Source organism: Cynocephalus volans, chromosome 13, assembly GCF_027409185.1.
Source record: "Cynocephalus volans isolate mCynVol1 chromosome 13, mCynVol1.pri, whole genome shotgun sequence".
In the NCBI taxonomy this organism is placed as follows: Eukaryota; Metazoa; Chordata; class Mammalia; order Dermoptera; family Cynocephalidae; genus Cynocephalus; species Cynocephalus volans.
The window spans coordinates 100,101,870-100,116,118 of NC_084472.1; the positions used below are offsets into that span (position 1 = coordinate 100,101,870).

A 14,249-nucleotide genomic window follows, 5' to 3' on the forward strand; every position below is an offset into this window, starting at 1 on the left:
ATACGTGGTAGAGAACGCAGTGGCCCAAATGAGTACAAATGGCTCAGCTAGCTGGCTCAGAGATGCACCCTGAGAAAGCAATGGGGTGTGGTAGCAACAGCCCTGATCCAGCACGAAGGTTAAGAGCTGTGTTACCTTGGGCTAGTCACTTCACTTCTCTGAACTTCATTTTCCCATCTGATAGAATCATAGCACAAGCTCTGGCGACAGACAAAACAAGGGTCAAATCCATTTCAACCACCAACTAGCAGTGGGTAGATTACTTCATTACTTTTAGCCTCAGATTCCCCATCTGTAAAACCTACCTATCCTGCAGAATTACTGTTAGGATTAGAAGTAATTAATACACCAGCCGAGAGTCTGGCTGTATAGCGAATGCTCAATAAATGTTATTATTGCTCTTATTGTTTAAGATGGTGCCTAGGTCCAATACTCCTTCTGACTCTAGCATTTGAATAATAATATCTTAATTGTCCATTAAGATTATAAGCTCCATAAGGAACCTTCTGTTTACCCCTATATATATACTCAGACCTTTGCAAAATACCTGGCATACAACAGGCTCTCAGTATAAACTTGCTGAATAAATGAATGGACTCTGTCGCACTAAAAGGCAACTGTTTTCTTAATCCAACTAGATCACATAGGTTCATTCCCGAAAGCACAGAATGCATCTTATATTCATACTACAAATCTCTTCGCACCATGTCCTGGGCCAGGCAGGGAGTGAAATCATCGAGCGCTCAGTGTTAAAGGGAAGCCTAGGAATCAACCCTCCTCCTGAAGCCTGGCGAGGTGAAATGACCTGCTCGAGCCACAATTCTGCTCGAGCCAGAACCAGCTTGCACTGCAGAATGGAAAGAGGGGGCTGATACCTACTTTCACAGCATAGGTGCTGCCGGGGTCCTCAGAGCAGGTGGCACAGTAATAAATAGCATCCCCCGAGTCACAACAGGGCTTGTTACAAGTCAGCTTGAAGAGTGACCAGTTGTTCTCGTTGAAGTGGAGCTCCTTTTTCTGGCCGCCCATGAAGAGGTCCTCACACTTGGCTACAAGGCGGGCCAGGGACTGGGTGTAGAGACCCCCCAGCTTGGCATAGGTGCCCTCCTTGCTGCTGATGCTGCTCAGGAGGCTGTGGAGCTGAAGCTGGGTGCTGCTGGTGGAGGCCTGGCTGGACACACTCAGCTGGGAGGACGAGGCAGAAGTGGCCCCTTTGCACTGCAGACTGGGGCTCCCGCAGACGCTTTTGCTGCCTGCCAGCCCCGGTGCCGGGACCCAGTGGCCACTGCCTTTGAAAGCTTTCTCCAGGGGCTCAGAAGAGAAGACAGGATGGTGGCGGTTCCCAGGACTCAAGGAACAGCTAAAGTGAGACTCGTCATGGACGTTGGTTTCCGAGTGGCTTAGGTTCAGCTTGGGGCTTGTTGTTCGTGGTTTGGGGGAGCCTTGGGTCCAGAAGAAGCCATCCGGCGAAGAGGCTGCCCGGCTCACTAACTTTTTCTGGGGGAGTGGAGGGGGCTGCAGGGGGCTGCTGGAGGACACATCCTCGGTGGAGCCTGAAGGAAATGGAACGGGAGCAAAGAGCATCTTCCCACTGCTGGTGGGCGAGTGAGTTGGCTCACACGACGGACCTGAGGAAGAGAAACACACAGTCAGGCTGCAGGCCAATGTCACTCAGTTCCAGGGTCCTGCAGGCTTTTTTTTTTTTCTTGGTCAAAGCAATTCATTTTATTTTACTTCTTTTCTATTTCTTGAATAGATAATATATGTGCAGTGGGCAAAATTCAAAATGCAAAAAAGGTATACAGTGACAAATGTCTTCCTTCTACCCTGTCCCTTAGCAGCCAGTCCCTTACGTCACAGGAAACCACTGCCAGCAGTTTCTTATGTATCCTTCCAACAATTCACACACACACACACACACACACTCACATATACACACACAAACATTTACACAAAAGAGAGCAAACGGTGTCCACTATTTGGAACATTGCTTTTCTGTCAGATGTACAGATCTATCTATAGTAATTCTTTTAAACAGCTACTCCAAAATATAGCATCATATGTAAGTATCACAATTTATTAAACTGGTCCCTCTTTGATGGAAATTAGGTTGTTTCCAATATTTTGCAAACAATGCTGCAACAGCAATAACAAACTTGAACATGTGTGGTTTGACTGGATTTTTTAAAAAGTCAAGTGTACTAAGGGCATAATTTACCTGTAGTAAAAGTCTCCCTTTTTAGTGTGCAGTTCTTTGAGTTTTCACAAACACTCTGCTGGCTTAGGGAGCAGGAGCAGGATAGGTCCACAGACATTTTAGAAGGCAGGGGAACGTGATTTATAAATGAGGAAACAGATCCTAAAGGAAAGCAGGTCTTTCCAAGGCCCCGCAGTTCCCAGCGTGGTGCATGTGGACACTACACTTGACTGGAGGATGGTTCAGTCAGGGCCACAGGTCTGCAGAGTGCAGGACATCCAGAGCAGCTGTCTGGGCAGCACACAGACGGTGAGGTGCAGGTCCAGTTTATACTAGATGAGGGCTGGCCCTCACTCTTCCCATCGATGTACGAACTGACTCTAGGATGCACCCACTATTTTAATAAGAGCTTTTAGGGGGATAAAAGAAACACTAATGTATTCATAGGTTGTAAAATGCATCCTATCAGGGCCTGACTGTGGCTCACTCGGGAGAGTGCCGCGCTGGGAGCGCAGCGGTGCTGGGAGCGCCAAGGCTGCGGGTTTGGATCCTATATAGGGATGGCCAGTGCGCTCACTGGCCGAGCGCGGTGCAGACGACACCAAGCCAAGGGTTGCGATCCCCTTACCGGTCACACAGACACACACACACAAAAATGCATCCTATCATCCTGAAGGCTAAAATGTGAAAAAACATGGGTCACAGATTCAAGGAAATGGGTTCTTAAGGCGCATGACCCACACTGGGTTCACCTGCTGTGCCACCTGAAGGACAGAGCACGGGATGTCTCTGTATCTCTCTCCACCTTAGCAGTGAGAAGGAAAGGCCTTAACAAACTCACAGGCCCCAGGCAAGGGGGAAAGGCCCCAAAGGAAGCAAATTGTGAATTTTGTGTCACCTTGCTCAGCTGCATGTGTCCTTTCTGGGGCTACTTCTGAATAATTAATAACCTTCTTCCCCACACCGAATCCTTTCCTGCTTTTTCCAACCCAAGGGGTGCAGACACCGCACAAACACCAGCATAAGCCCCTCAGACCGAGCCTGGGTCTCCTTGCTTCTGTGCTCTGTGGGGAGGAGTGTTGCTCTACGACACAAGGTGGGTGACCATGCCTTCGGGCTCACCTGGCCCTGGCAGGGTGGGTGCTGACTGCGACAGCCTCCGTGCGTGACAGCAGACACCACATGCCTAGAGCAACCCTGAATGCCAAGCTCATGGGAGGACAGTCGTTGCATACAGCCTGTTGAACCTAGGAGCTGGGAACCAATGGTGTCATGCCAAGAGAAGCCCTGTGCAGCTGAGCAAGGCTGTTGGGCCCACACTGATACGCTCCCAGCTCCCACCAGACCCAGGAGGGAGCGTGATGCCTCTGCTTGCTCTCTAGCAGGCAATCACTCTTGCTTTCCAGGGGTATTTAGCAAGATCACAGTTTTCCTTCCTCCCTCTACCTTGCTAATGGCAGGTGGGGCTCCTGCCAGCAAGGCTGAATGAGTGATTTATGGATATCCTGAGCCTTCCAGGAGGGCTCAGGTTAATAATAAATCAAGCAGCAGTGGCACAGTCAGAACCAGTCAACTTTACACACCCCTGAATTTTCCCCTCAATAGTCAGAATGGAGGGTGCACAAGAAACAGCCAGCCAGAGGGGGGTGGGGGGATCCCGCTCGTAGCTGATCTCGGGAGGCTCTGAAAGCCTGCAGTCCAGAGGTCTCCCCATCCCACGCGCCCCGACAAAGCTTTTCTCCTCCCGAGGGCTCAGTCAGCAACGGGGACAGTTGAAGGCTAAGGAACTTCCTTTCCCTCCTCCCTCTAGCAGTAGAGGGTGAGAGAGGATGAACAGGATCACCTACCAGCTCCTAGGTAAATAAAGGCAAGGGCAAGACCACCTACCTGAAAGGCTTTCAAAGGACAGTAAGTCCAGCCACCAACCCCTCAGACTGATGTGCAAGAGGGCGGGGCGGCTGGCCAGAACACACCCCCTTCCTGACCTTTCTGCATTCTGGGCATCAGAAACCGTCACCACCTAGGTGTCTGACTCTCAATGATTGTCCACGTGCAGGAGCTGGGGGTAGAGTGAGATCAGAATGCCTGGTCCACGCTTTCCTGGGCGCCTTCAGGGCCAGGGATAGCCTGCCTATGGTCAGGACTCCTGCTGGTCCCCAATCCAGCCGGCCAGGAGGTTTCTAACAAACCAGTTTCTTGGCTAGTCCCTTCTTTCAGCCTTGTGCGTATTTCCTTGCCTTGAGTGTAAGTCTCTCCTGATGCCTCCACATGCCCCTTTCTGCTTCTCTTTTGAATGGGGGTGAAAAGTGGAATGGACCCTTAATTAGCCATCAGCCTTACCTGGCTGAGTTTCCTCCTTTTAAAATATGACTGGACTGCATCATTGAGAAGGCCTCTTCCAGCACTAATGGTCTATAATCTCAGCCACTCTCTCCATTTCCAACCTCTCCTAATAAGCATTTTGTCTCAAAGCTGCCCTGAAATAAAATCCCAGTGGGCAGATGGTTATCTTGTTTCAACAGTTCCACAGTTTGCTGCTGGTAAACTTTCCAGCGGTGAGGACAGCAGGAATCTTTTCTAGGAATAATCTGAAACACTGCTTATTCCCCGGATTACCAAAAAAAGAAAAAAAAAAGAAAAAGAAAAAAGAGGTCCTGCTTTGGACTGTATGGTAGGGCCCAGTCCCCAAAATGGCTTGTACATTCAGGCAGCTGGAAGGTGGTGAATTTCCCCTTTACCCTATGCTGTGTCCTCTTGCTTTCCTGTGGGAACCGTGTTAGTGACTTTGATCAGATCCATACCTCATAACTATTTGGGTAAATCTGGCAAGGGGTCCTAGGTATCAGGAGGGATTAGCATGTGGGCTAGTAAATGTCTCTCTTTCTCAGATGCTGTGAGTTTATAACCCAGCAATCACTCCATAGCACATGTATTCATCAGAAACTGGTAATGCCTGGGCAAACGCTCCCCAACAATGCACTTTCGCCCGGCAGAGGTAAAGGCTTGTAGTTACACAACCTGATCAGGTGAAGGAAGCTCATCTGAAATGAGGACTCTACATGTATAACTGGGCATTATATACACATATTATCACTTCAGTATTTGGAACAAAACTGCTTGGTTCTGTGAGAGACACAACTCCTTCCAACCCGATGCTTCCTTCTGAACGTATGGATCCTTACAGATCTCCAGGTGTGGAGTAACTGCTGGTGACAAGGCCATAATTCACTCTGGGAGCCCCTGGGCACCTCAGGATCCTGTAGCATCTCAGGTGTTAATATTCTTATGGCTACTTTGAAATAGATGTTAAAATGTGGCCCTTCTAGGTGAAACTGATTTAATTCTTCCCATGACACACAGTTGTGTCTTCTGTGGGACCAGAGGGCACTTCTCAAGACCCTCTTGGACTGTCATTGTCTTGACTCTTACTTGGGGAATTTCCTCTCCATAAACATGGCTTTAGGCAGCATAGCAGCTAGACTCTTACTACCTGCAGCAGCCACCACACTCTGGATTTGGAAAAGCTGCAAAGAAGAGGAAAAAAATATGCCTTGACACCAAAATAGTTCCAAAATTCACAGGCAAACCACTGGTTCAGAAAAGTCTGCCTAAAAAATCTTGAACAACTTTAGCCAACAACCCATATTCTCAGGACTCAGATCCAACAGGACATGAGACTAATTCAAACATATGCTGGCTTTACACTGGCATTAGATCACCATTTTCCAATTCTGGCTTACAAGTAAGAGTGTAAAAGGGGTGAGAATAAAAAACACTTTTCTGGGAACTCTGCCTCTATCATCGTCACATCCTTGGTAGATTTTTAATAATTTTGCAAACTAATTGGGCCAGAGGGCTCCAAACCCCAGTTCCTAAGTTTTCCTTCCAATTTCCAGTTTTGCATATAAAGGAAGTATCCAGCGATAGAGTGCAACACTTCAGTGCAAGTGCTTCAGAGAAAGACAGTGTTTCTAGTGTGAAACTATCCATCACCTAACGGTGTGCTGGGTGGATCTTAAAAAGACCAAGGGGAAAGTACGTTCTTATATTTAGAAAGCAAAGAGAAATCAGGATTTCAAATGGTTGGGAAAAACAGCTAAACCCCTATGCAGAAATGCATGCTGAAAGTTGAAACGTGGTCCTGTGAGGTTTTCCTTATTATAGAGTCCTGTCTTCTTGCTGGGTTTTAATAGGCACCTTCATTGTTCTCGACAGCTAAAACGAGAGCTGAGCTTACAGAGGAAGTGGTCAGTCCTGTTTTGAGCCCTGTGAATGGGCACTGTTTTGTTCTTTCTGTGCACAGCGCTGTCATCTGACATCAGCTGGGTTGCAGCAAATGTGGAGGCAAAGGGCAGAGACCCAGGTAAATTCCCCTGCAAAGTGCTTAGCTTCTGTGTCTGACTCTTCTCCACCTTTGAGTAAGGTTCAGCATATTGAATTTTCTTTAGTTTGAAAAATTTGGCATATTCCATGGATCGGGTTTTTAATGAGTATAATAGATTCTATAGTGGGAAATGGCTGTATAGATTTATCCATTCATCCAGTTAGTGATTCCTGAGGACCTACTAAGTGCAAGGCGTAGGGAACAAAGCAGATGGAGAAAACTTTGGCCATATCCTGCAGACTACTTCAATCCCTTCATTTTCCTGTTAGAGGTGAGAAAACTAGAGCCATCTATGTAGGCTCCTTGCCAATGTCACACAGGAAGTGGCCATCATGCAGGTGTCTGGCAGCCCCCCACCAGAGGACGTCAAGAGTGGGGCAGAGGGGATGCTTTAGCTTCACATGTAACCTTTTCCTCCAAAGGAAACTTGGGGCTACCTCTTCTTCTTTGGTTCCGCAATCAGAAAAGGCTTAAGATAAAATGTAAAAAAAAGAAAAGAAAAAAAAAAAAAAGAAATTCCTTCAAAAGGAACCTTTGCTTTATCAAGAAGATAAAGGTGGTCTGAAACTGGAAGCATGTTATTAGCATTTTAAACTGGATGGAAAATGTGGCATTTGTGAGGAGTCTCTCCAGACCACTTAATCATCCCAGGAAACAACAATCAAGATGTGAATGCGATTTACATGCAAAGGAAGAGAAGACTGCCTCGGTCAGAAAACAGGCTCTAGCTACCTCGTATGCCACCTCTACAGCACAAGTGTGGTCCAGGTATTGTGATCCTTCAATTTCATGTTATAACACGATCATGCAGGTTTTTCCTCTAAGTTAATTAAATTAAAAGTTAGTTCAAAAAACTTTTCACATGCTCTTGAAGGAAGAGTAAACTGACATTTTTAGAAGATAATTTGGTAACATCTATTTAAAATACATACACATTGTGAACATCAATGCCATTTCTTCTAAAAATGTATCTTACAGATATGCTCACCACATCATGACAATGTATGTCACAGGATCTTACTGTAGTCTTGTAATGAAAGTAAACTACACATGCATTGGTAAGAGACAGTGCAAACATATGCAGTGATTTTTAAAAATGAGGGAAACCCATAGGTTTTGACTTGAAAGACCTCAGGATATACTAAGTACAAAAATGTCTAGAACCAAATTTTATGATATTTTAAGTATGGATAAATATTTCTAGGATGATATGGAAAAACGTTAAAAATGGTGGTGGGAGCTGGGATAGGGTGTTAGAACACTGACTTTTCATTTCATACCTTTCTATATTGTTTGAATTTTTATCATAGACATGTAATAACTCGATTGATGTAATAATATATAGTATAAAACTGGGTTTAAAGGGAATAGTTTAAGATGAAGCTTCACTTCAGTTACATTGTGGCTCAGGCCACGGACAATCTTAAAAATGAGTATCTTTTCTTTTGGGATATCTATCTCCTTCATCCTTGAGTAATAGATCTCCCAGAACAGAGTCCGTGACTCAGTTTATCTCCATGGGGGGTGGAGATGCATACTATAGTAGAGTAAAACATCAGTGTAAGATGTTAGACTGAACCTGTGAGTTTAAGATCAAGTGCTCTAAGAAGTGTGCTTAATAACCAGCAAATATAGTACACTTACGTAGGTACAGAGTTTTATTTCTTACAGAGTCTCAGGCTACAGCCTGAGTTGGGGAGCAATGCTTGGTGAAGGTCAGGCTGTCACTCATCCTGACTGATGTCTGATCCGTGTAGACTTCCTGTCTCTGCCATTGACAGGCACTCCCACCCCTGTCACTCTTTCCCAGCTTGATTTTTCTCCACAGTGCTTCCTGCCACCTGACATTCTAGCTACTCTACTCCTTTATCTTCCTTGCTGGCCATCTCTCCCACCAGACCGTAAGCCTCACAGGAAGGGACTTGTTTCCTCTGCTGGATCTTCAGCTTCTAGAATTATACCCAGCACATAGTCTGCATCCAACAAATATCTATCAAATGAAAGACTGAATTAATGTATATACTTAAAAAATCTGCTTGGCATCGTTGTTGAGAAAAACAAGCCGACCACTGTTAAGATATTTAATTAACCTTCTCTATCTCTGGTTTGCTAGCTATAAAAATAACAACACTGCCCTGGCACATATATTCATATGGGTTTGTACCTATATTCACTGCACAGTTAGATCTCTTATCTACTGCTGGTGCCAATGGTTTCACTTCAACAGAGAACTCTCTCATGTCCTCTAATCTCCTAGCATTCAAATATGTTTGTTGAACCACTGAACTGAATTTTATGTTATCCTAAATCAAAGACGGAAATGATCTTAATGCAAAATTAGGTTTGCACAGTTAAAGGTAGCCACTTAAAGAGACTCCTGATGACCATTTCTGATGATCATTTAGCTGGTCATGTCCCTCTCACATCCGTCCATCCATTCCCTGAAAATGACCTTCCCCTGCGCAGCCTCCACCGATCTCTCCTGGCACAGGCAGTCCTTCCCTCCCAAACCACGCATAAACCAAACAACTGCCGGGACAGATTCTTCCTTCTGATGAGTTGACTCTCCGTGTAACTGAACTGCCCGCATGGACAAGTGAGACAACAGATGTGATGGGAGGACTATGAAATTCGATATAAGTACAAAGAGGTGAGATTAATATTGATACAAAAAGACATTTTGTCACCATTAAAATTTAGATAAATTCCTCTTTTAAAAGTGTAACAAAGTTATAGCTTTCAATTATGTTTTTCTTATAAAAGTTAAAACTTCTTCTGGCCACAAAACCTGAATAGTAGATCACTAACTTTAACCATTAACCTTGATAAATTTCCAAGAAATTTACGTACACTACTAATATGCCACACCCTGGGATGACTTTTTCTCCAATTCACTCAAGCCAGCCTATACTGCAAATGCAAAAAGTCAACCAAATGCATAGTTTCTGTTAGTGAATTCTTACTGACAAAATGAATGCACAGTCGAATGGTATCTTTTGACTTATTAGAGAGGTAGACACTACATTCTAGTTTCAAAGAACTTCAGCTTGAATTGATTCTATTTCTGTTCCGATCCACTCTTTGAGCTTCAGTACGAGGTGCCAAATAGCAAAAATAGGTAAATATTTCAGCTACAAGATAAAAGTGAGAAAGGACTCATGGGACTGGAAGATAATTGTTTAATAGCAGATTTAAAGCAAGCTACCTTGGCTGATGGTTAGAAGCTGAATGAAGGATTTCTCACATTTCATGGCGAGTGGCTCTGAATTTTCTCCAAATTAATGTTTAAGAGATGTTGAAAAGAAAAACAGAGGGCGGGGGAGAGAATGTCTTTGGCCTCTTGCCAGTTTCAAAGCACAGTTCTGGGTACAGAGCCACACACAGGAGCACCAGATAGAAATGGTTGGCTCTAAGGGGCCAGAATCTGGTGAAAAGGTACATACCTCCTTGTCAATCTAGGAATTCAAATTTTGAAATGCATTTCCACTGAATAACTGACTTGTGATAAAGGAATAACCACAAAAATATATTCATTTTAATTCACATTATTGAGAAGCAAAAGTAAGGAAATGTCTGAATTAGGTGCCACTGCTGCACTCATAAGCCTCTGGTGGCTCTGTTTCCTACCTCCACTCATTGGTTTCGAGAGCCTTGCACAACCCAGCCCCTGCTCCCACCAACCTCATGTCCCATTTCGCCCTCACCTGCATCCACTGAGGGGTGTCAGCCTGCTCTTACTCTTTTCTCGACGTGCACAGCTACGCCTCTGCCTTTGCGCCTTTTTATGGCTTCCTAAACCTGGAAAGCCCTCTCCTCCTCACCCTTACCTCCCAGGCCTAACCACGCTTCAGACATGAGCCGAAGTCCCACCTTCTCACAAAGTCCTCCCTAATTACCCTCTGTTGGTCTTTATTGATTTCTCTCTTTCCTGAAAGCCTTTATAAGCACTCGGGTTCTGGGCAGTCCAATATCCTATCTTATCCCATCCACCCACGCGTCATGTGTTTTAATCTTATCTTTCCCAGCTAAGAGCCCTGAGAGCAGATGTCATGGTTGGTTGGTTTGAGGGGCAAAGCGGTAGAGCAGTCAAGTCCACAGCTCAGCTGGCTGGTGGCTGATGGACGTGTCCAGTGTAGATCGCTCCCTCAGAACGGTCACAACCCCCAAAAGAGTGGGTCAGAGCTGACCAGCACAGGGCTCATGGCTCACATGCCCTGCCCTCTGAAATAATCTGCCTTGTTAAATTTTTGCACAATGGGATGGGAAAAGGAAGAAGATAGGAGCCCAGAAAAATCTGCAAAGAAAATTCTTTTTGCCACATTCCTCCCAAATCAAGACTAAGACATTTCCTGTTTTTAAGGGAGAGCCATCAGAGGTTTCCCATCAGAACACACCATACACTGACTTTTGTCTTAGCCACAACCCATCTTTTAGATAGAAAAATGTTGCTGACAGTAAATTTACAATAAAACCCTCTACTCCAAAATTGCCTATTGGGAGGAAATACAGGAGTGAGAAAGGAAGTCATGCTCGCACATGATTAAAGCTAATATGCTAATGCACGTCTGAGAGTAACGCTGGGGAGGACATATACACAAAGAATGTGAGAGGGTGAGAGGTTTTAATACTACCCATCCAGGCCACAACTACAGAAAAACAAAAGTTGCTTTATAGAAATATGCCCAATCAGAACATACCCACGTATCATGCCTTAGAGCTTAATTAGAAAGTGGGATGGGCGGTGGCCGAATGAAGCCTCCATGCTTTAATTCAACAAGCATTTCTGTAAACAGCTGCTGTGTCCACACGAGTGTGTGCAGGTGTGTATGTGCATGCACACGAGAGACAGAGGGAGAGAGGGGAACACAGAGGGTGACAACTTGTGGTAGGTGTGTACCCAATCACTTAGAACTAGCCCTAAGGACATAAATGGAAAGCAGACCTACACACAGATGCCTCATTACCCAAGAAATCAGGAATTTTTAATATGTTTTCAACTTCACCCTCCTCCCGCCTCGTTGCTGGGCTGATGCACTTAGAATTAACAAGAGCAACACGAATGAGGTGGCTTGTCATACGTGCAATAGGGAATTAACTTCATGTGCTCCTTGGTAGAGGATCTGTCACGGAGAAAGCAGAACAAGACCATAAGCCTTGCAGACCCAGGAGAATCTAAGGTCAAGTCTGTTACCTCCATCGCTGCACGTCCTAGAGTCCGAGGCCAGGCTGTCCGTGGAGCCGGTGGTGAAGCTGACGTGGACAGCCCTGAAGGACGGGCTGAGGCTCTCTGCAGAGCCCTGGCTCACTTTTTCCAAATCAGAGCTGCTCTTGTTCATTTTTAAAAGGTGCCTGGAAAAGGTGGGAACAAACAATAAAAGTAACTCATTTGGTTTCCATTCAGAAACCGGGACGATAGATCATGAGCCTAATTATGCTCTTAAAACCTGGCTAATGCCAGCAAGTTTTTAAAAAAAAAAAAAAAAAAAAGTGATCTGGAGCAGAGAGAACAGCGGCTTTTCTGAAACTTTATGCATGTGAATGGCAGGAGACTTCCTGAGTGTGATTAGGAGAAGTGAGTGCATTAAATTTAGACAAGCACCAAAATTCTGAATTGCTGGAAGAACTGCCTTCATTTTCTGACCCTGTCTGCCAAAACATTTATGTCATCTATTATATCCTGTGTGACATCTCTGCAAAGAAAGATCGAAACATCAAATATATAGATATACAGAGATTGGGTGGTTTTTTGCAAGATCCCAGGACAAGTGAACTGCAAACTAGGAATAAAAACATGAGATTTCTATATTTGCCTGGTACTCTCTTGACCTGGCTTCAAGGGGTCCAGATTGTTCCTCGGAAATAAGGAACACTTTATTTAAATTTTAACGAGACACCCAGTGAAATGCTTAGATAGAACCAAGTTAACATAACTCTTATTCCAGCACTATGGAATCTGCCCTTCGGCTTTCTGTGAAATCTTTTACGCATCTCTAAGACTGCATTACCAACTATCAGGGAGAGGAGTAACAATTTCAAGGAAAAAGAACTCACCTTGGGGAAAACAGTTCCATTATTAGGTAGTGTTTAGCTTATCGATTTTGTCCTTTTCCCTTTTAGGGACGACATGAGTATTGTCTTCTAACCTGACATTTTCACCGTGAAGTAAGAGCACAATCAATCTCCCTCTTTCCCCATCGGTGGTAACCAACCATTTCCTGATGACATTCCTGTCCCTACTCCAGCAGATCTATATCTCAGTATCTGCTACAGGAAATACACAATACAGTATTGATTGGGCATCAGAATCACCTTATTTAACGCACATGACCTTATAGTCAAGAATTTATTTTTTCTTGTGTTCAGCATTGCCAAGCCCTGTGTTAGTTTTCATAGTCACAGAAATCAGAAATGTTTAAACAGAAAACAGAAAAGCTTAGAGAAAGTTTGTTTGCTACTCATTTAATTTAGGATTTTTGTATTTACATACACATAGAGGCTAGTCCATATTTTTTCTTTCTTCTCATGTCCTTGTCAAGTTTTGGGATAAAGTTTAATTTAGAATCACAAAATGAACTGAGTATTGAGTAAATTTTTTTTTCTTTTCCAATGATTTTATATGTAGTTTTATTAAGATAAGGATTACATGTTCCCTGAAAGGTTGCTAAAACTTGCCTGGAAAGCCATCAAAGCCCAGTTGCAACATAAGTGAGATCAGGAAAGATTTCGTTCTGATAAATCTAGGACCAAAGCTTTCAAGACAGAGATCCAAGAAACACACCCTTGTACAGAGACACTTGCTATGGGACAAAGGCAGCACTGCAGAGACAGGAGGACAGACAAGACAGTTCAAGGTACTGACACCAGCTGTTTACAACTGGAAAAAAAAAGTAGAGTAGGGTCTCATACTGTATTCAAACATGAATTTTCAATGGGAAAAAAAAGCCCCACAAAATGTAAAATCTTTATGACATTGGGGTAGGGAAGAATGTCTTAGATTTTATATGTACACACACACACACACACACACACACACACACACACACACACACACACACAAAAGTAACAGAAAAGATAGGTAAATTTCACAACATTAAAATTTAAAACTTCTGGTTGGTAAAACAAAAGGCACCATATAGTGAAAAAAGAGACCTTGGAGTTGGCAACTCACATATTTGCAACCTACATAACTGATAATGTATTGGTATCCAGAATATAAAAAGAATGTCTATAAATCTAAGAAACAGACAAATGACCCCATTTAAAAAAGGGCAATGGCAATAAACAGGCAACTGACAAAAGAGGAGACATGAAAGGCCAGTCAGCACATGAAACGATGATCAGACTTACTAGTAACCGGATTATTAATAAGATAAGACTTCATTTCACAGCCATCAGATCAGACTGTCACCATCAGGTATTGCTAAGAACATGGGCAAATGGAACTTTCTTACCTTGTTTGTGGGACTGTAGATTGGCACACCCCCCCACACGCACACACAGGATAACACTGATGAATCTTGTGGAGTTAAATACGCACGTTCCTCTAACCTAGTTAGTCCATTTTGGGGAATAAACCTTTGAACAATGTTATTCAAATAACTAGGAGTGAATGAATGGCTAAGTCATTTTAGTGGGTTGCAGTAATTTATTGACCACCAGTTTATTTTA

General features: G+C 44.0%; 1 protein-coding gene across 1 annotated transcript in view; it reads right to left on the minus strand.

The window, feature by feature from the left end:
- The window catches only part of PRAG1 (PEAK1 related, kinase-activating pseudokinase 1), a 47,970-nt gene that overhangs the window by 6,116 nt on the left and 27,605 nt on the right, over window positions 1–14,249 (minus strand). Inside the window, exons 3-4 of the mRNA XM_063077276.1 lie at window positions 11,773–11,930; window positions 880–1,628 (exon numbers count right to left, since the gene is read on the minus strand). Coding sequence (XP_062933346.1) covers window positions 880–1,628; window positions 11,773–11,930 — 907 coding nt within the window. The remainder of the gene's footprint in view (window positions 1–879; window positions 1,629–11,772; window positions 11,931–14,249) is intronic.